Source organism: Bremia lactucae, linkage group LG2, assembly GCF_004359215.1.
Source record: "Bremia lactucae strain SF5 linkage group LG2, whole genome shotgun sequence".
Taxonomy (NCBI): Eukaryota; Oomycota; class Peronosporomycetes; order Peronosporales; family Peronosporaceae; genus Bremia; species Bremia lactucae.
The window spans coordinates 669246-692215 of NC_090611.1; the positions used below are offsets into that span (position 1 = coordinate 669246).

General features: G+C 46.3%; 6 protein-coding genes across 6 annotated transcripts; 3 read left to right on the forward strand and 3 right to left on the reverse strand.

Moving 5' to 3' along the window:
- Positions 1 to 2116: 2116 nt before the first annotated feature.
- Positions 2117 to 2536, forward strand: CCR75_004286 (uncharacterized protein; the record flags this gene model as incomplete). The annotated part of the gene is made up of 2 exons (XM_067962372.1): positions 2117 to 2359; positions 2420 to 2536. The coding sequence occupies 2 exons, from the start codon at positions 2117 to 2119 to the stop codon at positions 2534 to 2536; spliced, it is 360 nt and encodes a 119-aa protein (XP_067821714.1).
- Positions 2537 to 2855: 319 nt separating this feature from the next.
- On the forward strand, positions 2856 to 4859 carry CCR75_004287 (uncharacterized protein; the record flags this gene model as incomplete). The annotated part of the gene is made up of 1 exon (XM_067962373.1): positions 2856 to 4859. One exon carries the CDS (start codon positions 2856 to 2858, stop codon positions 4857 to 4859), a length of 2004 nt encoding a protein of 667 aa, XP_067821713.1.
- A 228-nt stretch (positions 4860 to 5087) lies between these two features.
- Positions 5088 to 7139, forward strand: CCR75_004288 (uncharacterized protein; the record flags this gene model as incomplete). The annotated part of the gene is made up of 1 exon (XM_067962374.1): positions 5088 to 7139. The coding sequence occupies one exon, from the start codon at positions 5088 to 5090 to the stop codon at positions 7137 to 7139; it is 2052 nt and encodes a 683-aa protein (XP_067821706.1).
- Positions 7140 to 7236: 97 nt separating this feature from the next.
- CCR75_004289 (uncharacterized protein) lies at positions 7237 to 8146 on the reverse strand (the record flags this gene model as incomplete). Its single annotated transcript, XM_067962375.1, has 2 exons — positions 7237 to 7660; positions 7749 to 8146. 2 exons carry the CDS (start codon positions 8144 to 8146, stop codon positions 7237 to 7239), a joined length of 822 nt encoding a protein of 273 aa, XP_067821705.1.
- An 830-nt stretch (positions 8147 to 8976) lies between these two features.
- CCR75_004290 (uncharacterized protein) lies at positions 8977 to 11541 on the reverse strand (the record flags this gene model as incomplete). The annotated part of the gene is made up of 6 exons (XM_067962376.1): positions 8977 to 10024; positions 10097 to 10474; positions 10692 to 10789; positions 10845 to 10961; positions 11020 to 11155; positions 11213 to 11541. The coding sequence occupies 6 exons, from the start codon at positions 11539 to 11541 to the stop codon at positions 8977 to 8979; spliced, it is 2106 nt and encodes a 701-aa protein (XP_067822120.1).
- Positions 11542 to 11688: 147 nt separating this feature from the next.
- Positions 11689 to 12728, reverse strand: CCR75_004291 (uncharacterized protein; the record flags this gene model as incomplete). The annotated part of the gene is made up of 2 exons (XM_067962377.1): positions 11689 to 11777; positions 11897 to 12728. The coding sequence occupies 2 exons, from the start codon at positions 12726 to 12728 to the stop codon at positions 11689 to 11691; spliced, it is 921 nt and encodes a 306-aa protein (XP_067822121.1).
- Between the last annotated feature and the right edge of the window lie 10242 nt (positions 12729 to 22970).

The following is a 22970-nucleotide window of genomic DNA, read 5'->3' on the forward strand; positions in this document are numbered from 1 at the left end:
TCGATGGACGGCAACTGACACCCGTATTCCCTGCCTTAGCGGTCAATTTCTCGACAGCTTGTGCCCATTTCCGGTACAGCCTTCGACGCCGCTGCGACCCTGAACAGCAGGGGACACAAGAAAACATTATCGGCAAAATGATGCACTAACACCAAGTCTTTCACGATCTCGTACGAGCAAACCCGATTGCAATACGCTTTCTACTTCAAAATACTTGGCGGTGATCTTCCCATTGACTTGCCAATAGCACTGCTGTTAACGGATGTATTCCTTGGCCTTATGAGCTAAAGATTTTTTTTACCGCTCATCCATGGCAACGCGGTTTGAAATTTTCTTGTGAGGCGGCCTGCACGAAAGTTGACTGCCCTTGTCACGTCAAAATTGGGATCTGGCCGCCCGTCATCCTTGCGGGCCCTGGCGACGACCGTATGTTCGAGATCCTAACGTGTGCAAGCTACTATCATCTCTCAGCGGCACCCTTTCTCGACTCGCATGCCATCTTCGGAAATGAGTACATAAGGTATCGGAGTTTTTTTCATTGACATCGCCGGTATTTGATCCAGCGTCCTCCAGGTCGTTTATGCACCTAATAACCACCTGAACCCGCATACGATATTTGAAATACCGTTAATGGATCAATGTTACCCGCATCTGCGCCAAGAAACAACGGACATTTACAATAATAGTTATGTTAGCTTAGCCATTTGCTAGGTCATACTGTAACGGGCTAGAGTTGCCCTAATGTTACACAGTCCCCATTAAGTACATTTGGTACTTAAGGGGATGGTCAATTACTAAATAATAGTAATTAGACCCAACACTCGGGTGTGGTGCACATTTGTGACCAACCCTTGTGGATGTGATGCACATGGGTGCATTCACATTAGGAGGGATGACGCCCAGCGTCATCCATGATGACGGCTAGCGTCATCAGTTACGCGAGGTATCTATAAAGATACGCTCGCAATACATATTAAATGATATCTATAGAGATATCATTTTAATTGGTAAAAATAGGTATTTGTATTTAATTCTATTAAATATAAATCAGTCTGAAAATTACTACCTACTTGGTAAGTGCGCACGAGGAGACGGATTACCGCTCCCGTGACGTCACTTCACCAGAGTTCTTAGTGTGTTGGGTGAGGTCGCTTGCGCGCCCACCACAACTACCTCACTGCACGCTAGAGAAGCAGGTGTAAACCGCTTCCTCGCTGTGCTAGGGTGTGTGCTTAAGTAGAGCGTGGCCGCATTACGACGTGCCCGCCAACACATACTGTCTAATTTTACTAATTTAGACAACCTTTCAACTGATCCCTAATTTGTCGAATTTACGTCCGATTGCGAAATAAAAGAGACTAATGTTTATTTTGACTAGCAAGACGGTTAGCGAGAGTCATAGCAACACCATTCACGAAATGGTGCCAACATCGACGAATCTCAATTACCATTAATTTTTGTAAAATCAGGTGTCTTCAGACTTGTTACGTGGGAAGATGACGTCAATTAATGAAGATGCAGTCACTGCAACAGTGAGCTCTTTCAAGTGCGCAGCTCCTGCAGTTCCCCAATGTTTATACACGTATAAAATTTAAATTTATTCCAACACGTTTTCAACAAATTTTTGAAACGATTTTTAATATTACTATTGAATTAACCTATGCTAGTATAGGTAAAGCGGGAACAAATACTTACAAATTAAAAAAGTTCAAAATTTAAAAATTTTCATACATGGTACAGGTTTAGGAAGATACAATGTTTTAAAAAATTTAAAAAGAAAATTTAACAGAGGCTACTTGTTGTAAGAGCTCGTACGCTGACAACGTCACACGTGATATGAGACCTTTTAGCGAGTTAAGATGGGAGCGTCGCAGGTGATAGGATGTTAACTCTTGCGTTGCTATTTATTTGAAGCCAATTTTGAAAAGTCCTTTTATATGTTGAGCCTTGACTGAGGCCGCAGTGCTGCAATTTGAAAGTTGCTACCAGACAAACAAGAAGAAGTGTGGACACTCTATTTTAGCGAGGATCTTGGCAGCGCATTTTCCGTGACTTTTCGGTCAATTTATACAGCTTCGATATAAGGTACAATAACACTTAATTGCTGCACTTTGACATGAGCGTCAGGCCGCCCCATGTAAAGCTTTCATGTAGAACACATCGTATCAGCAGAGTTGACTGCGACTTTCTTAGTATTCTTGATCGCGATCACTTTAGGGTACCACTCAATTTATTAGATCATAATCGCGCTAATGTTCGACATTGGGCGGAGGCAAATTATTATCACCCCACTGCTGGGCAGTACGTAAACAAATTGCATTTGATTGGTATGATACGAGCGCTAAATGGATGGGGTCGCGTACCATGAACGATTAAAGGACACACACTTTGTGGATCTTATCGATTTATATTAGCAAAGAGAGCTGCAATTGCCCTAGCTTTGCGTACGAAGACTCAGCTTAGTTCCGCGCCAACGCTATTGCCACGACATTATGTCAAGTTTAAATTCGTGTTGTGGGTGGGTCCTGTTGCGTGATCAAAAAGGAGAACCTCACCACCAGTCACGTGGTAGCCCACTATCAAAAGGCCTGGGGGAATACAGCTCATGTGGTCTTACCCCGCTGCAACTAGCTCGAGCAATGGCAATGCTCGTCATTTGTTGCAGGCTACCGCGGGTGACAAGACTTAAGAAACTAGATTGGTCAAATCAATACAATGTGCAGGTCAAGGGACACAAATATTGCGATCCATGACCGAATTCTATATGTTGTGCGAATGTTGCGTCGAAGATTTCGGAAACCTTCGGATACCTTGGACCTCATTATCAATTTTGCCGGCTGGCGAGTATCATTAAAATGATGTCTCCTAAGAATACCACGGCTTACGGCACGTCTTCTATCGGTAGCTCAAGCACTCGCCTTTCTGGTCAGCGTAAATGGATAACGTGGGGGTTTGTTGGTGCGTCTGCTTGCATCATGACGTTTTACTTGATGGCTGGCTCGCACTTGAGTACGTTGACTATGGCTGCTGCGATCTCACATGAGTCCGACGTTACTTGCGTTGAGAGTTCGAGCATCGACGGTGTGAACGCCATGATGCAGCCCATCACGGGACTTAAGTGGAATGTTGGGGGCGTGAAGAACACAAAATCGTTCATCACGATCGACGTCGATACGAAATATCAAGAGATCATGGGTTTTGGTGGAGCATTCACGGAAGCTGCATCGTTACAGTTTCAAAAGTTACCACCAAACAAGCAAGAGAAAGTGCTGTCGCTCTATTTTGACAAAGACGCGGGCAGCGGATACAATTTTGGTCGTGTCCCAATGGGATCGTGCGACTTCTCAGTGGCATCTTACAATTTCGCCAATACCGAATATGACATGGACATGAAAGATTTTGATATGAATGTTTCGCATGACACCGACGTAATGATTCCGTTTATTAAGCGTGCACTTGAACTTTGTCCTGACATGAAGCTTTTCCTGTCACCGTGGAGTCCTCCTGGCTGGATGAAGCGATCGAGTCCGGAGTATACTGCGAGCATGGTGGGATCCGCCAAGCCACTTGGACTGAAAGAAGACATGCGCGCTCCGTGGGCTCTCTACTTTTCCAAATATATCACTGCGTACAAGAATCACGGTATACCTTTCTGGGGCCTCACTTCCCAAAACGAGCCCGAATTTGCTGCGCCGTGGGAAGCTTGTGTATACGATCCAGAATATCAAGCCAGCTTTATTGGTGAATTTCTCGGCCCTGTCCTCGCTCGCGATCATCCTGGGATGACGATCATGGCATTTGACCACAATCGTGGCAACGCGCCAAAATGGGCTCAAGTGATTTACAACCACCCAACTGCAAGCAAGTATGTCAGTGGCATGGGCTTCCACTGGTATCAAGACGGAGCTGCACGTAAAATGGATGGGGTTGATTATCCCGAGCATCTAAGCGACATTCACTTGATGGACCCCAATCGCTTCTTGCTATCGACAGAGAGCTGCAATTGCCCTGGCGTGGCTGTTGGCGATGACGCGTGGTTCCGTGCTCAGCGGTACGGCCACGAAATAATGTCGGATCTTAACAACTTCGCCGTGGGATGGGTGGATTGGAATTTGTTACTTGACCACATGGGTGGACCAAACCACAAAGGCAATCTTTGTGACGCGCCAATTATCCTTACGGAGGATGGAAAGGATTTCCGTCTTCAGCCCATGTACTACTTTATCCAGCACTTTTCAAAGTATCTTCTACCTGGATCCCGTCGCGTGAGTGTGCAAATTGCTGCCCATTATGCCAAGCCAGGTGATGCGCAATTGGTTGTTGGCTACCAGGCGTCCCTTTCCATGTGTGATGGGAGTGCACGCCAATTAATTCACAGAACAAACGATAACAAGCTGCAAGTAACGAACACTCCATTTTGCCTCAGCATGGTGCCAAAGACTACAGAAGGACAGGAAATTCGTCTTGTCAAGTGCGAATGGACTCAGCAGGAGTGGACGTTTGAGGAAGACACGCAGCGTATTCGAATCGACGACGAGTGTTTGAGTCTACGCCACGGAACCACGGAGGATAGTGTGCGTGTGATCGTGGCAAAGTGCGACGCGAATTCAAAGCTGCAACAGCAATGGAAGTTCGAGACGGAAGATGGCACAATGCGCTCGCTTGGATCGACTGAAAACCAATGCGTGACGGCCGGTTACGCGTTCCTACAATCGACGGCGTTCGTGACGCCAGAAGACCGCACGGTATTGGTCGTAATGAATGAAAATACTGAGCCGATGGAGTTCCAGGTGCAGGTTGGAGATGCCGTGCTGGATACGTCAGTGTTGCCCGGAGCCATCCGTACGTACAAGTGGTAATTCATGGGATACGCACGACAGGCCAACATAAATCAGATTTTAGTCTTCCTCTAGCAGCTGACCATGAAAGATCTTAAAGAAATATAATGAATCATAAAATTCAAATTAGGCTTATAATAGATAAGTGTAGACACTTTGGCTTAGAAAATACGTATCGGGAATAGTCCGTAACTCGTATCTTTCACCTGGCCCTGTCAACACTTTTCTTTTAAAGCTTCTAAGTTTAGCATGACGACAGAGCCAACAGCCTATGGAACCAGTTCCCTGGCGAGCGACGAGCGTCTAAGCGCACGTGCGACGCGAAGGCGCGCTATCATCAAGTGGAGTCTCGTCGGACTCGGGGTCTTTGGCGTATGCGTCGTCGTCGCAATCTTCAGTCTCTTTGCATTGCCCGAAGATGCTGCTACAGCTCCTGCTGTGACGACAAAGTCTCCGTCCGACTCGAAGGCTGCTGCACCAGTGGTGGGTTCAAACGTGGCTTGTGTCCAGAGCTCATACGTGGATAATCAAACCAATATGATGGAACCCATTGCAGGCTTAAAGTGGATCCATGGCGCACAGGCGGATGCAAAGTCCTTTATTCGAGTAGACTTTAAAACGAAATATCAAGAAATTATGGGTTTTGGAGGAGCTTTCACGGAAGCTGCGGCGTTGCAATTTAGTAAATTGCCCAAGATTAAACAAGACGAGGTCTTGACGCTCTATTTTGATCAACATAATGGCAGTGGCTACACCTTTGGACGCGTACCGATGGGATCTTCAGACTTTTCCGTCTCTTCGTATACATTTGATGATGTCGTTAATGACACCGATCTCGTGCACTTTGATCAAAACGTGATCCACGATCAAGCGGCTATGATCCCATTTATCAAGCGTGCTTTGGAACGCCTACCGGAATTAAAGCTTTTTTTGGCCCCATGGAGCCCCCCTACATGGATGAAGCGAGCAGCACCGAATCACATGTCGAGTATGCTTGACTCAGTCAAACCTATTGGTCTTAAAGACGACGTCCGCGCGACGTGGGCTCTGTACTTTTCCAAGTTCATCACAGCGTACAAGAAGCACGGCATTCGGTTTTGGGGACTTACGCCTCAGAATGAACCCCAAGCTGAGGTTCCATGGGAATCGTGCATGTACACGGCGGAGTATCAGGCAGAATTCATTGGATCGTATCTTGGCCCGACGCTCCAACGTGATCACCCTGACCTTGTCCTCATGATCTATGATCACAACCGCGGCAGTGTCCGTGAGTGGGCCGAAACGATTTACAATCACCCAACGGCTTCGCAGTACGTACACGGAATGGCCTTTCATTGGTACGATAATGAACGCTATATGGATGGTGTCGAGTACCACGAGCGTTTGAATGACACGTACTTTATCGATCCAAGCCGCTTTATGCTGGCGACAGAAAGCTGCAATTGTCCTGACGTGGGCCACGGGGATCTTGCTTGGTTTCGTGCTCAGCGCTATGGACACGACATTATGACCGATTTGAATAATCACGTGGCTGGTTGGGTTGACTGGAACCTCCTTCTTGATCATAGGGGTGGACCAAACCACTTGGAAAATTATTGTGACGCCCCGATTATATTGACAGAGGACGGAACGGACTTTTATATCCAACCCATGTTTTACTTTATTCAGCACTTTTCCAAATACATTCCCCGTGGCTCACGCCGTGTGAAGACAGAGGTGGCGGCACGATTTGCGATGTTAGGAGATCCACAATTGTTTGTTGACTATCCTTCAATGTTGGCTGCGTGCGATGGTAGCTCTCGGCAAAAGTGGCGTCCGACTGATGATGGCAAGCTCGAAGTTACTGGCACTGGATTTTGTATTGACCTCAAGGAGATTCCATGGCAGGGACATCAAGGCCTTTTGGTGGACTGTCGATACACGCAGCAACATTGGACGTACGAGATAGGCACGAATCGTATTCGCATGGGTGACTACTGCATCTCATTAAATCATGGCTCGACTGAGAACGGCGCGCGCATCAGCACCGACTTGTGCGAGGATACCGTCCTGCCTCATCAGCAATGGCGATTTGATTCAAAAGACGGTACCATGCGTTCGCTTGCGTCGACAACCGACCAGTGTGTGACTGCGGGATATGCTTTCGTGCAGGCAAGTGCGTTTGTGACTCCAGACAATCGCAAGGTGCTTGTAGCGATAAACGAAAACACCGAACCTGTAGAATTCCAGCTTCAGGTTGGTAATGTCGCGGTGGAGACGATGGTGCCGCCTGGAGCGATCCGAACGTTCACGTGGGAGTAAATGAATGAGGTACTGATAAAGGATTTCAAGTGGAACTTGAAACACTACATGAATCAGTAAATGAGGCTACAGAGAAACTAACAATGCCCAATTAATTTTACTTCTTATTAGCAACTGCCGACAGATCTCGCATCAGGTCATTCCAACTATCCGGATTGTGTAGCTCCTGATTATCCCAGTTCTCATCAGATCTCGCGTTCTCAGAAGCGACAATCTGCATCTCTATCGGGACTTTGCGTTTCTTGGGTCTCATCTCAAATACTTCGATCCCTTCTTTATAATAATCAGCATCCAGCTCCGTCTTGGGTATTTCTTTCCAATGAAAATATTTGTCGATGTACATCATAAATTCTTCTCGAACCTCGAGCGCACGACGCTCATTAGCAATAAATATGACCGTTCTGCGGTGCGACAAAGCTAACAGCGACTGCATTAATGGTTTCACACATGCTTTCTCGTACACGACGTCAGCACATATGATACAATCGAACGGCGCATGAAAGTTTACCGCTGGCGTGCCCCTATGATTGATTTTGTACATTCAATGCAACACAGTATCAGCATTGCGCATGAAATACAGTGCTACTTTGTGTGTCATACCAAGCGTACTGCTCTACACGAAGGCGCTGAAGCTCCTTTTCAGTCAGATTCTCCCTTACGTTGCGTCGCAGCCACGGAAGTACCGGTCCAATGTCTGTAAGTACCACATGTGCCAGTCCTCTAGTGACAATTGCACTGGCAATACCAGCAAGGCCTCCGCATCCGGCGCCGAGTTCACAAATAGACGAAAAGCTTTGAAATCGCACAGACCGCTGCTCGATAAATTTAAGTAGCGTCTTGCTGCTGTCCCACACAGTTGTCCCCAATACAAGTGAGTCTGGGTCTTGCGCTACTGATACCACACGACCATCACAAAGTGGTACCTCAACACACCGTGCCCAATGTGTAAACGAATCCAATGCAGTCTCTCCGTTAGGGGTCTGAAGCAAGTCAAGCTTTTGTATCATTAGCAAGGACTGAGCCAGGTCATATAAAGAGTAGCAATTTTAAATGACTATTTAAAAATAAAGATCAGTCGCTTAATTAGTAACTAAGCATCAAGAGGGAGTTCCCACATGTACTCTATTCAAAGTTCCAGTTTAATATTCCTTTTAAAGTTCTGCATTGCTCTTCACGATGTCTGTCGATCTAAACAATGTGGCATTCATAATTCACATTGCATAGGAGTCATCGAAACATTACCAAAAAGTCGGATATACTCTAGGTGATGAGGAAGCAGACGTAACCTCAGCGTCAGCTGTAGGCGCAAGAAGCAGAAGAAAGGAGCTTTGTAATTAAGTACATCGAGATGCCAAAAAAATCAAGAATTGTAGGTTGACTCGGCTGAATATGATAATTTTCGTCACATATTTAAGCAGCGACGCTTTTTCGGACCGTATGCTTTCATTATTCAAAATTAAAAGAACGTGCGTCGATTTTTAAATTTGGTCAACAGCTCCTTCACTTTGTGACCAAATTAGAAGATATGAAATTGCAATCTTTAAGGAAGTAAAAAAAATATGCGCCGAAGATTTTGCCGTCTCGGCGGTGGCACTGTGTATTCGCAACGCCTTGGCTCTAACCCAAGATTTACATGCGAAGACTTCTAAGCATTTTTGCTAACATGATGCGAAGAGTTAATTGCAACGATAGCTCCATGTTACACGTACCTTGGCTATTGCTGTCTCAGAAGTGCTGCCCCGTCTTGCACAACTGGTAGCAATATTTGAAAACAAGCAATAAATTCTGGAACGTTACATTACATTAATTGCTTAACTTATGTAAAATGAAATTCAAGTCATACACGAGAGTGTAGGGGCTGTACTGGCTTGTCTGCAAACCACTCGTGTAGTAAAGCATTTTGTGCTGTAAGACGGCGAGATGGGTCTTTCATTAGCAAGCCGCGAAGCAAGGACTTTCCAGCGAGAGACACGTTTTTCCAGGCTAAATCCGACTCGAGGTTAATTTTAGCAAGTAAAGTCTTTTGAATGACCTCGCTCTTCCCTTTGCCGTAAAAAGGAAGTTCTCCGCGTAGAAGCAAATACAAAATGACTCCAAGAGACCAGAGATCGGCTTCACGACCATACCCTTCAAGTGTAAGCACCTCAGGAGCCACGTAATTGAGCGTTCCGCATGGCATTTTCATGAGTTCTTCCGGGTGCACTAGTTTTGACAAACCAAAGTCGGCGATTGTGACATCTGTCAATGCCTCACCGCACAAGATATTTTCTGGCTTGAGATCTCTGTGAACGATGCCCAATCGGTGCAAGTACTTGACGCTTTCAAAAAGGGGGCGCATGACAAGCCGAGCTTCGGCTTCTGTGTATCTCGATCGGCTCACAATGCGATTAAATAACTCTCCACCTGACACGAGATCCGTGACGATGTGAATGTATTGACGATCCTCAAACACGTCGTGTAGACGGATAATGTTCGGATGGTGAACAAGCTTAAGGACGGCAATCTCGGTGCGCAAAAGTTCCTTCTCTGGGGGCCGCAACTTGCTCTTGTCGATAATTTTAACCGCCGTTATGATCCCAGTGCGCTTATGAATGGCTTCGCACACTCTGGAAAACTTTCCACGGCCGAGCTGCTGGCCGACAGTGTAAACTTCGTCAATTGAAACTTTATCAGTGGCCTGACGAAGTGCCGCTGCCCACCGTTTCTGAGTTTCAAAAGAGCGAGCAAATATTGTGCGCTTCTCACGTGAGCAACCAGGCTCTGCCAAAATGTCGATCCCATAATATTGCACTCCATTCTCAATAATCTTGTACTGCACGTCCTGCACTTCAACATAGCAATCGCTTAAGAATGCCACGCCGCGAGGTGCTGTGTCATCCGAAGTGCTATGACACCAGAAAAAAAGTATGATTACGAGTTCAGCACATCACCTCGATTTGTTGGCATGATAGACGTACACGTAATTATAAAGAAAGTTGCCTTGCAACACATAGTATCGTTTTGTCATTTTACGTAGACGTTTACCGCGCTTCCACAAGACTCCGGAAATATTAGAACAATTGTCAAATAAAGACGCCTCTGTCATATCGTCCAATAGTTGAGAAAATTTGGGGCTTTCATTAGAGCCCGTATAGGAGCAAATTTTCGCACCAAGCCCCGAAGCCCCTGTGGACTTTGAGAGCAGGCGATCCGCTTTTGCTAGGACGGCATCAATTTCAGACGCCAGACTATCAATTTTGCATGTGTATTTCGCTTCTTGCAATAAGGTACGTGTCTTTTCCAGATATTTGCGTCTTGAAGTATCCGAAGAGGAAAAAGCCTTTGCAGATATTTGACTGTTGGACACTCACAAACGCAAAATCAAGAATGGTAATATATACAAAGGAAAACCCTATTTAACGTACTTGATGCATAAATTAGTATTCGAGCGGGTTTTCTTCTGCATATCGTCATGGGCTTTGACCAACGGACTTCGAAGCTGTAATTTTGACCTTTGACAACAAAATTAATGTGATTAGCTATCAGTTGCTACGTATTCCTTTACGGGAGTACCCGTTAATTGGCGAGACAGAAGTAACGATACATCCGTGTGAATTTGAGCCTCCATCTCTCGTTGCCTGATCTTCAATCGGCAAAGCACTCATGAGAAACTGCGACCATTTATAAATAAGCATCGAAGCAAAGGTTCAACAATGAGTCACGTACATCCGTAACCCCGGGAGTGGTCTCACACCAACGACAAAATTGCTCAAAAGTAAGGCGAGCATTTGAAGTATATGTGGATCGAAATGCCAAGTCAACCAAAGCCTCAATTTCCTTCATCTACAAACGTTCCAAGTACCAATTAGCTTCACTTTAGTAATGAGGGCATCGAACGAACAGCTATGCCAGGGGTAGCTATTTCAGGCAAACAGATAACATCTTCGTCATCCATCTTGGACTTAAATAGCTGCAATGCTGAGTAAGGGAACTGATGCAGCATTGTCATGAGTTCGTCACGTGAAATGGAGTTTGCCCTATACCAAATTACAACATATTAGACGAGCGAACATCAGAAACGAAACACGTCCTACTCGCTGAGATCGTAGATGTCGAAAATGAACTTCATTTTCTCCTTTTGTGAACCTCGAAAGAGAATCGCCAGACCGTAGACAAAGTTGTTGTAGTGAATGAAGCCGGAGTTGTCTTTGTCAATTACCTGAAACAAACGCTCGCCAAGCAAGCCACGCATTGGAAAACATTTGAGAAAGGTAACCTTATCGACTCCGTGTCCGCTTTTGCCTTTGGCCAGACCCTTGAATGTTTTGCGTAAAAGTTTTATTTCTTCATCATCAAACCGCTGCAACGCTTTGCGTTCCTCTAACGACAAGCGACAACCCGACGACAAAGGTGAATTGCCCATAAGTTAACTACTTGGGTCGAATCCGCCTGTCTGGTGCGAATTAGATTATAATGTAAAGAGCGAAACAGGCAATTTAGTAAAGCGTGTGGCCGTTCAAACAAACATCAGTCTGAAGCATTTTGAAAGTTTCAAGATAAATCCTACTTGTCAACGAACATCTCGTGCAAAGATAGAACGATGATAAAATGACGTTTTTCGGTTCTCATTTACCGTGTCTCCAAAGGAACAGTTTGCTTCTATGTTTAAGAAAAAAAATACATTATGATTCATGACTGAAAGCTTTGCAATTTATAGTCAAAATTACATTAAGTCAAAAATTATTTTCATTAATTGAGCATCCTCCAGCCTTACGCACCGATAAGAGTGTCATCCGTGGCTTGACTGACAGGTGCTGATGCTGCGACGCTAGATTCCATAATAATCATCTCCTCTGCTGATAGATTAACCTGCACATCAAGTTCGGGTGCCCGAAGAACAATTGCGAGCTCCGTGTTTTCCTGCTGGCTGACGATACCGGCAACCTCGCGTCCGTCATCGTTCATGTTTGCGTGGTTTATTTCGGTAGCGACCCCATCTTGCGGTGTTGAGTGGACCTGCACACCAGCATCAGGTGCCGGTGAAACAGCTGCAAGCTCATTGTCTTCTTTCTGAGTCACACCAACTTCATCTTCGTGATCTTTATCCTCCGCGGCACCGTGATCTATAACGTCATCAAGACCAACTGCTGGAGATGAATGTGCTGTTGATTTATCTTTCTCATTGCATGGTGAAAAATCGAGAACTCTGGCGCCGTTCACTGTTTGTTTACTCTTTTTGGTTGGAGTGTCGCAGAGATAAAGTGAGCGGTCTCCCCTCGTCTCGGCACTTCGAAGCATACGAGGTCGTAGCTCAATGACCCTGCGAAGCATTGTAAGGTCACCATGGTACCATAACTTTGTCCGGATCCGTTCAATAATTGCGTCAGGATGAAAGAAAGCTACCTCGGATTCGAGGCGAACGCATTCTTCTTCTTTTTCAGTCAACTTTTTTTCAAGCTTGCTTACCTCATCGCGAAGCTCACTGATCTCCATTCGTAGTATCGCGTCACTCGCCACTAAAACTGTAGTTAGCTCATTGATTGTTTCCGATACAAATTTAGGAGACTCGGAAATCTCTAAAGCCTTGCGCTTGCGGTCTCTGTGCTCCATTGCCAAAACGGAATTGCCCGTTGGAAATGATAGTGAGCAAGATACACAATCTAAAACCTTCAAACGCTTCGTCCCATCTTAATTTTTGTGGATAGAGATTTGTTTAATTATACAAAATTTAAAAGAATTTAACAAAATCTTTCGGCTTGTCTTAAAGATACAAGGTTTGACAACATTAGAGCAATTTCGATAAAGAAGAAACGTATGTATAGTGTAGGCGGGCACGTCTTAATGCGGCCATGCTCTACTTAAGCACACACCCTAGCATAGCGAGAAAGCGGTGAGACCGTCTTCTCTTGCGTGGAGTAAGGTACCTTAGCGACCTCACCTAACGCACTAAGTACTCTAGAAATGTGCAGGCGGGCACGTCTTAATGCGGCCACGCTCTACTTATCACACACCCTAGCATAGCGAGGAAGCGGTGAGACCGTCTTCTCTTGCGTGGAGTAAGGTACCTTAGCGACCTCACCTAACGCACTAAGTACTCTAGAAAAGTGCAGGCGGGCACGTCTTAATGCAGCCACGCTCTACTTAGACACACACCCTAGCACAGCGAGGAAGCATTTAAACCAGCTTCTCTTGCGTGTAGTGAGGTAGTTGCGGAGGGCGCCTTAGCGACCTCACCTAACGCACTAAGTATTCTAGCAAAGTGTCGTCACGGAAGCGGTGATCCGGCTCCTCGCGCGCACTTACTAAGTAGAAGGTAATTTTCAGACTGACCTATTTCTAATCGCATTAAATATAGATACCCGTTTTACCAATCAAAATGTCATCTCTGTAGATAACACGATATGTATTGCGAGCGTATCTTTTTTTCCTAGATACCTCGCGTAAAGGATGACGCTAGCCGTCATCACGAATAATGCTAGGCGTCATCCCTCCTAATGTGAATGCACTATGTGCATTACATACACAAGGGTTGGTCACAAATGTGAACCACACCCGAGTGCTGGGTCTAATTACTTTATTCATGTTATCAAGCGCCCACTTAAGTACACGAAGTGATCTTAACGAGACTTGTGTAACATTAGGGCAACTTTATTTCGTTACACCATCCCCCCTTAAAGAACAAATTTACATTTTTAAATTCGTCAAAGAGGAGAGAGGAACTGCGAGCAGCTTTACGCGCCGCTAGTTCACTCAATCAGTCTAGCAACCTGTGTTCACATACACGGCGCCAAAGATGCCACCGAAAAGGGGCCACGTTGGTGGTCGTCTGCGAAGATGCCCACTCAACCTCGTACTGCCGCGTTAACACGCCGGCAGCGTCTAATACCGTAGTCAAAATGCCGACAGCTTTTGCTGCTGTCGCGTTAACAGGGCTTAAGGATCCATTCCATTAATAGTAAGGATGTTGATCCGTCGCTCATTGTCGACTACAATGAGTCGACACCGTTGCCGTCACCTCATAGTAGTGATGCGGACAACGAGCTCATGAGGAAGATGGCGCATTATTGCCCATCCAAACTTCTCTCATGGCTCACAACATGGAGTCGCGAACATTTACGAATGCTGTCTCCTCGTCTGCACTGGATAGCGCAGCGACTATTAATGAGAGCGCTGCCCATAAAGGCGTAGCCGCTTCTTCGCTGGGCAGAACCACAATGCCTTATGATCAAACTATTATACGTAATGGTTCTAACATAGAGAATTCTGAGCCCAAAGCTCCGCCGAAGGCACGTGAAGGTGCTCAGTCGGTGTCACAAGCCAGTCGTTTTAAACGTGGTTATTTGACGGGTGGCATATCACCGATGCCCCCTCCATCTAAATGGCCTCGTCTAAACGGGCCAAGAGCGTCGCTCCTAGAGCGCGCTCTTGTAGACGCACATAATTATTATGACGTTTTAAATCATGGAGGGCTCAGGGAAAATCGCTTGGGCGTATTTTCCCGATCCCGGTCGTGTTGCGCTAATATGAACGCCAGACCAATACGAGGCGGAATTCCTGCGCCGCATTCATGCGCTTTCCGATGCGATGGAATACTGGTCGCAGCGAATTAACTTCGCCCGCTTGTGTGTGAAAGAAATCATGGGCGGTACTGTACCGCCTGTTTCTGCTCACAACGCTACTTCTGCTAGTCCATTTGAGACTAGAGAAGAGGCCTCAGTTGGTGCTCCTTTTCATACGCAGTCACCAAGCCGGACACTTCAATGCGTAGGGTATCGATCCGTACCCAAGAGTCAAAACTCATCGGGTAATCTCTCCATAGGACGAGGATCTGAGACCCTTGCCTCACGGATCGGTGGGCAAGCAGCCTTCCAACAAGGAAGCGTTGATTCCCACCCGCACCCATTAGTGCAGTGGCGCCCGATAGAAATGGCGATCTCGCCCACCTACTCACGGCTGTCTTACCTTCGTCCGTTCCGTCACGAGCGTTAAGCACTGCTGAACGACGTATTGCGGATCTCGAGGTTCAAGTCTTGCGACTGACCTCGGATCTCGTTGATGTCCGAGCGAAGGCTCGTCAGGGTTATGAACGTCTGAAGACTCACTTGGACCTCTTTGAAAGAATAATGCTGAGGGATCCGCGTTACTCGCGTGATGTCCTTCGCTCTTTAAGTCCTGCTCGTGGTGGGAGGTATCGGTCCGATAGCTTTTTGCCTTCACCGTTGCCCTCACCCGAACGCCGCTTGACTAAGAGTCGGCGTCACCATCGGTCTCCTTAGACGGATGGGGATATGTGACCTCATTTGGGTCTACATACCGTTTCAGACAACCCACGTAAAATACAGGGTGCGTCTTTATATATGGGGGAAGGGTGAGCCTATAATTTAGGTCTCCAACCTCTTCGACCACCGTAAATGGCCCAATGAAACGCGGCAACAACTTCGTAGTACCTCCAGGTAGTACAGAAATTGCATTCTTAGGAGGGAAAACTTAATAGTACTTTTTCACTTACTAAAGCGTTTACTATTTTTGCGACCATTTCGGTCCGCATATTCTTTTTGCTTGTCCTGTGCGCTTGCCATTGCGTCACGGACTTTACGTGTGATGGCTAATCGCTCATCCACAAAGCGTTGAGCCTCGCTCACGCTTTTAGCATCAATCTCGCCTATGATACCGCCGAGAGGTCGGTCTTAGGACGTAATTTATTAACTACTGCTAAACTGGCAGGGTCATTAGGGCAAGTTTCTGTCGTTTGGATGATACCCTTGCGGGTCATCGTCATGTTGACGAGACTATGTCCCTCTTTCGCACCGAGCATAGTGAGGGACCCCCCCAACTAAGACTCAGGCTGCGCACAAACGAGACTGGCGTGCGAGGATGGCGCAGTCCGTTAATATAAAACGGTGTCTCACCCGTACTGGCGTGGACACTGTTATTTATAGCAAACTCCACAAAGGGCAATTGCTTGCTCCACTCTTTAGGAGTTGCAATAGTGCGTAAGACATCCGCCACGACCTGATTGGCACGTTCTGTTTGGCCATCGGTCTGGGGATGATCTGCGGTCGACATGTGGAGCTTGCTACCTAGCAGCTCGAACACATGTCGCCAAAAACGAGACGTATAACGTGGATCCCTCCCTTGTAGTCGGTAAATATGATTCAGGAACAAGAGACTGCCTCCTTGCCTGTGATCGATGTCTTACATGATGCTAAATGCACCATTGTGCTCAGTCTGTCTACAAAGACGACTAGCCCCGTCCGACCCTTATGATCGGGCGGCATGCCATACATGAAGCCCAGACTTATTGACTTCCAACAATCCGTTGGAATCGGTAGCGGCTTCAGTTGCGCACTGCTGGACGGTGCAGGCTTAATGCGCTGACACTGTTTGCAAGAGCGACTATAGCTGACCACCCATCTGTATAGGTGTCGCCACCAAAATCCCTCTGACTTTCGTAAGAATGTCTTTTCACGGCCCAGATACTCATTAAATGGCGCATAATGGAGCTCGTTAAGGATCATCAGCTTGATATCTGTGCCATCAGGCACATAGATTCTCAAGGGATCACAAGGTGACAGCTGATGCCATAACAGGCCATCGCTGTACCTAAAGCGATTTAGCTTAGCTTTCAGGTGCGACGGAAGGGATATCCTTCGTCCGCCAAAGTGATCCAATAGCAAGCAACAATGGTCGTCCTGACTGTAGCTCTCTTTTTTTCAGAGGCTATTCATCTCGTCACGTGGTATGCCTTCATGGCTGCCAACGTGGATGGCTAAAATTGTTCATTAGCACTAGACACACTTTCCTGGTGTCTTGCCTCGAAGTTTAGCCTGCGCGATAAAGCGTCGGCCAAGACATTCGACTTACCCGGCTTATATTCAAACTTTAAAATTAAATTTAGAGAAGAATATAAGCCATCTTGCCAGTCTAGGCGAGGAATGCGGTGAGTTTATTGCGGTTCGCAGAGATGCGTGATCCGTATAAACCATAAATGGTGCGGTGTCCAATAGGTGCACATGAAACATGACAAGATCATACTTTATTGCAAGTAGCTTTTGTCATGCACGGGACAAATTAATTCCGCAGCTTGTAAAAGCCGGAACTGATAAGAGATAACGCGGTCAACGTCGTCGTCAACCTTCTGCATGATAGCGCTGCCGATTGCAAAATTGCTTGCATCGCAGACGACGCTAAAGGGCTTATCCGCGTCTGACAATACCAAGATTGGTGCCTCTTCAAGAAATTGCTTTCACTGATGTGAACGCATCTTCTCGTTCTTATAACCAAACCCATGCTGCGTCCTTTCTAAGGTCAGATAATGGTTTAGTTTTCTCCGCATAATTCTTGCTATACTTATGCAAGTAATTTGCGAGCCCTAGGAAATGGCGCAAATCCTTCACATGCCGTGGGATTGGCCATTCTATACCGATTTTACCTTCTCTGGGTCTGCTCGTACAATATGTGTACCCACGATGCAGCCCACCACAGGTATCTCGCGGATCCCTATGACGCACTTTTGCAAGTTGACGTACAATTGGACGTCCTTAAAAGTCTGCTACACAGCATCTAGATGACGCTTGTGCGGCTCTATTGCGCTTAGCTGTCCTCGGCCCTACTATGCATAAATACATCGTCAAAGTAATGAGGCGCGTAGGCACGGTGCTGATGCATAACGTGAGCCACCACTCGGTTGAATTGCGCTGGTGCGTTTTTTAAACCTTGAGGCATCGTAAGCCACTCCGAAAGCATACTGCTTGCGATGCTTACTGCTGTTTTGGCTACATCAGACTCCTCATGAGTACTTGATAGTAGCCATCCTTTAAATTTAACGCGGGAAAGATAGTTGACTTTCCCATGGAGTTTATAAATATTTTTTCACGGGATTGGCCTTTGAGCCGGTATGGTCGACGTGTATAGCTTATTGTAAGCATGAACCACGCGCCATCCACCTGTGGCTTTACGCACACAAAAGGTCGGGCTATTTGATCTCACGCACATGTCCCGCCTTGGCTCGCTTTTCGAAGAACTCATATATACAATCGACTTGTTTTTTTCGGCAGCGGCCATTGCCTGGTCACACAAAACTTGGTGCCAGATTCGAGGTAGATTCGTGCCCGATGCCCTATCTGCTCGTAGGCGGATCGGCACTTCATCTGGGAACACATTGCAAGGTTTCCCTAGAACTTCAAAGAACGGACTGTCTCTTAAGGCATCCCAGCCTTGAGCAGCCAACCTTTCTTTTTGTTAGTTCTTAGGACGCTCTCGTACATTGTGGACGACGAGCAACAGTCCACCAAGTTCTCCTCTGGAACTGGTGTGACTATTTCGTGGATCGTTCCTTCCTTTCATTCGGCAAGGAGCAGATCCCACGACATCTTCGGGTGATTTACTATCTCCTCAGCAGATTGAAGGATGTGTCGGAGCACTTCAACTGAGGATGCCTCCGCAATTTCGTCTTTGACGGCCTCGAACACCTTGTTCGAAGGCCCGTCCTCTTAATAGGAAGTGATCTAAAGGTCACTCGTTTAGACGCGCCTTTGATCGTCCTAATCTGTCGTGTACTCGTTCTTCGAGTCACCACGACCTTCGAATGGGAAGCGGGTGCCGTTCTTCTCCTGGGTAACGCACCCCTTCCAGGCTCTTGGCACTGTGCCAGTTCATGCAACGCTTGACTTCCTGTCAGCTTGCTGTCTACTGCCACAGGCTCTCGGCTCTCTGCAGGGGAAATGGGCCACATGACTACTTGTCATTGCCCTTTTCACTACGCCAGTCTCCACAAGCTGGTTAAGAATTGGTGACGTTTGACATCCCGTCAACGCACCCTCAACTCTGTGTGACACGACATCAGTTGCATACGCCTCTCGCAGGAGCACATCCTTTCCGATGTCCTGCGTAGAGTTCGCAACTGTGCTGTACGCCAGTCTATCCATGATTGGTGTTTTGCCAACCATGGCATGGCTAGGATGAGGTCACACGGACTCTCCATACCTAGCACTGTAAACTTCTCTTTTCAAGAGAAGTCACTAGAGCTGAAGGCAATTTCTACCTAAACTCCTTCAGATCTAACGAGCGCGCCGTGTGCTAAATGAACGTATGTCTCTTCCCGCTTGCCATCCTGGTAAAGCGACTATAACATCGCCGGTCTCTTTTCTGAGCCGCGAGCTTTACAAAATTTTGTGATGCACCCGAATCCACTAGGAGGGTCATTACCTGGTCATAGCCTCGTACTTGAGCGCTATAACCCAGCAGGGTTGAGGTCCGAAAGTTTTAGACCTCAGGGATTGTGCTACTCATTTGTTTGACAACGCTGTATTTAGAGGTAGCTTCAGAGTCCGCGTCAGTAGGGCATCCTGCCCCTACTACGCTCCTGCATTTCCCGACCCCTCAGTGGTCGATGCAGAACTCATGCGTCTCGCACACTGTTCTTGCCATCGCCCTTTGGGAAAAGAGTTCTCTTGCTGGCAATTTTACCCCAGCAGAGACCCTGGCTTATCAGCAAGTCATCATATGGCCGCGCTTGCCGCATTTATAGCAGACAACGTCTGCATTGCCCAACTCCATGGGAGCGACATCTTACCTCTCGGCCGACGAATTATACCAAGCCGCCGGCGCTGTTGTAGGATTGCTCGTCAACATAGGCAATTTGGATTGCCTCTTCAGTCGTCGACAGCACCTTTCTGAAAAGGGCCTGTTGCGTTGGGCCATGCCGTAGTCCGTTCATAAATAAGGGCACTTTAACGTGCCTCAGAATCGGAGCTACAGTAATGGACGCCGACAGCGAGCGCATCTCCTGTACATACTCTTGCGAAGATCGCTTCGCCTGTCGCGCCTCAAAGAAGCGCGCCTAAAGCAACACTTTGTTGTATGGCGGCTGGTACATGGCACGAATCTTTGTCTTAAAGATCGTTTATGTAGGGAACGCTTTTTTTGTCCGCCATAAGCGCCGAGTAAGCCCACTCTGAGACCTTATCGCGCAGGTGCGATATGGCGTACGACACCATCCGGCTGTCGTCCTCGATGATCTGCGCGACACCGTACTGTTCCACAGCTAACAGTTAGTAAACAATCGTGTTCGCTGCAGTTCCATCGAACTTGGGCGGGGCCATTTGAATGGGCCTCGGATAATGCGGCCGGGCGGAGAGCATTTCAGCAGTCCTGTTGAGAGCCTCGCTCCGAGCCTCGCTCTGCTCACGCCTCAGCTCATCCTGAGTCTGAGTGACGGACCTCGCCGCAGCATGGCTCTGTGCCTCGGATGCGGATCTCCGCTGTCTGAGCACGAATGCCTTAAACTGCTCCAGCTGAGCTACATGTTGCCCAGGAGGATTTCCCAAGAGCCTGGTCAGGGCTTGTTCACCAAGTCCCTGCGCCATAAGCCCTGCCACCTCCCGATGATGTTTGTAGAGGTGGGAAAAAGAGCTTAATCGATGTTGAGGCTCATCCTCACGTACACACGCAGATATGCGAGCCATGGGAAGGATTTTAAGTGCTACCAAGTGTAGGCGGGCACGTCTTAGTGCGGCCACGCTCTACTTAGACACACACCCTAGCACAGCGAGCAAGCGGTTAGACCGTCTTCACTTGCATGCAGTAGAAAGTTGTGGTGGGCGCCTTAGCGACCTCACCTAACGCACTAAGCACTCTAGTATAGTGTCGTCAATCGAGCGGTGATCCGACTCCTCGTGCGCACTTACCAAGTAGGAAGTAGTTTTCTGACTGATTTATATTTAAATGTATTAATGTATATACCTATTTTTACCAATCAGAATGTCATCTCTGTAAATAACACTACTATGTAAAAGGAGCGTATCTTTCCGGATACCTCGCGTAACGGATGACGCCTAGCGTCATCCGTCCTAATGTGAATGCACCTATGTTCATTACATACACAAGGGTTGGTCACAAATGTGAACCACACCCGAGTGCTGGGTCGAATTACTTTACTTATGTTATTAAGCGCCCCCTTAAGCTTACCATGTGTACTTAACGGTGATTTTGTAATAATAGGGCAACTTTAGCCCGCTACATATAGCATGGAAACTTAAACAAAAAAAAAGTGACGGTCTCCACCGTTGAAGACTTCGAGCCTTGAGAGCGACTATACGCTTTCTTATCACGACGTAAAGGGGCAACATTCGCTTGCACTGAAGCAGTACAACCTAACCTACACTAATTGCGGTGTAGGAATGGTGCCATCGAATACTTCAGGTGCACAACTCGCAGAGAAAGGTTTTAAAATTGCAACTCGTGGCTAAGCACCTGCAGGTCAATACTTAGGATGGTCTACCCTCCTCCGCATCTATTGATGGACTCGAACGGTGAGAAGCGCTTCTTAAATTACCGCGATGTGAGAGAAGTTCGATCAAGTTATCTCATTCGCTGGCGGGTGCATCACACTTACCCTTCGCATGATAGACGTGAGTCTCGCTCCAAACTGCATATATAGACGTTCCGGGTTTCGTCGGCCAGTACGACGATAACCACCTATATTTTGGTCCACAAGGACCATCCGGAAGAAGCGCCTCCAAATAAGTCCTTTGGGGAAAGTGCGCCTCCCTCGGTGCATGAATTGCGTTCTTGACGCAGCAGGGACATGAGTTTCTAAAACCGGTCAAGTTTAGTAACCTCGCCGTATAAGCTTAGTAAATTTCTACAAAAGCTTCCAAGCTTTAAACAAGGTTTAAATTCCAAGAGACACTTGCCAGTACCATGATGTTGAAAAAGGCATCGATAAAGAAATTCGGCTCGTCCCCACCAGGGCTGTAAAGGGTGAGTCAAATATCTTAATTTTGTATGGGTCATTGGTCATTCTCGACCATCGTATTTAGTTGCCCTTCGCGGGCAATCCAGGTCTTTTCCGAGGAGCGACACGCAAAGTATTGCGTTCTCTCCCTCTTAACTATTGTTAGCAATCGAGCGAACATTCATTTCGAAGTGATAGCTATGGTCCCTACGTCCCTCTTGATGCACGTTATCATTACCAGCGCTGTCACAATTACCGAAGTCATTACAATATGAATTCTCGTCATTTTGGTCGGGCAAACCGAATTTTAGCAAGTAAATGTTTATTCGGATCGCCAGAACCCACTGGTTCGGCTATGCCGGTTACGGATGATCTGAAGTCTATTTCAGATGTTCTTAAGGCGGACGCGGCAGCAAAGGCCTGAGCTCTGATATTTTGTTCCATTTGCAGCTGCTAGGTTGGCCACCTTAGCGGTGCGCGACATATACTTGTTGTTTATGCAAAGAATTGGTTAGAAATGCCTTTACATGCTCCCTTTCGCAGATAGACACAAAAGTATTATCTTCAAATAAAAACAGTCACTAAATTGACTGTTGGATAGGGGGTAGTAGCTCGTTACATAAATATTATTACCTACACAAAGAGCAATAAAAAAAAATATTCTTATTTTTAAATTAATATTGTCAATATTTCCAATACAAGATAATGTGTGGCAGTTATATGACAGTTCTGTTCATTGGTCGATTATAGTCTTGGATCATTACACTAAAGATTTATTCGGTTTAATATTATTTTTATTTTCTCCATGAAAAATTATAAATATTCATAAAACATTTCTTACAAAATCATTAATCTTTATTTAAAAGCATTAAAAAATATTGTCTCTTTTTTTTCTTCGTTGAGGACATTGTTTTAAGGCGGGACTTTTATTTCTTTTTCATTTTATTAAACGTTTCTGTGTTTTCTTTTAAATAATTGATTAATTGTAGACATCTTATTTTTTTATTTAAATAATATCAAATTTGAACCGCTCACATTTTATTAGTAATTTTTTATCGTTTAGTCAATTGTTACAAATGAGAATATTAAAATTTTATAAACAACTTCTTAACTTT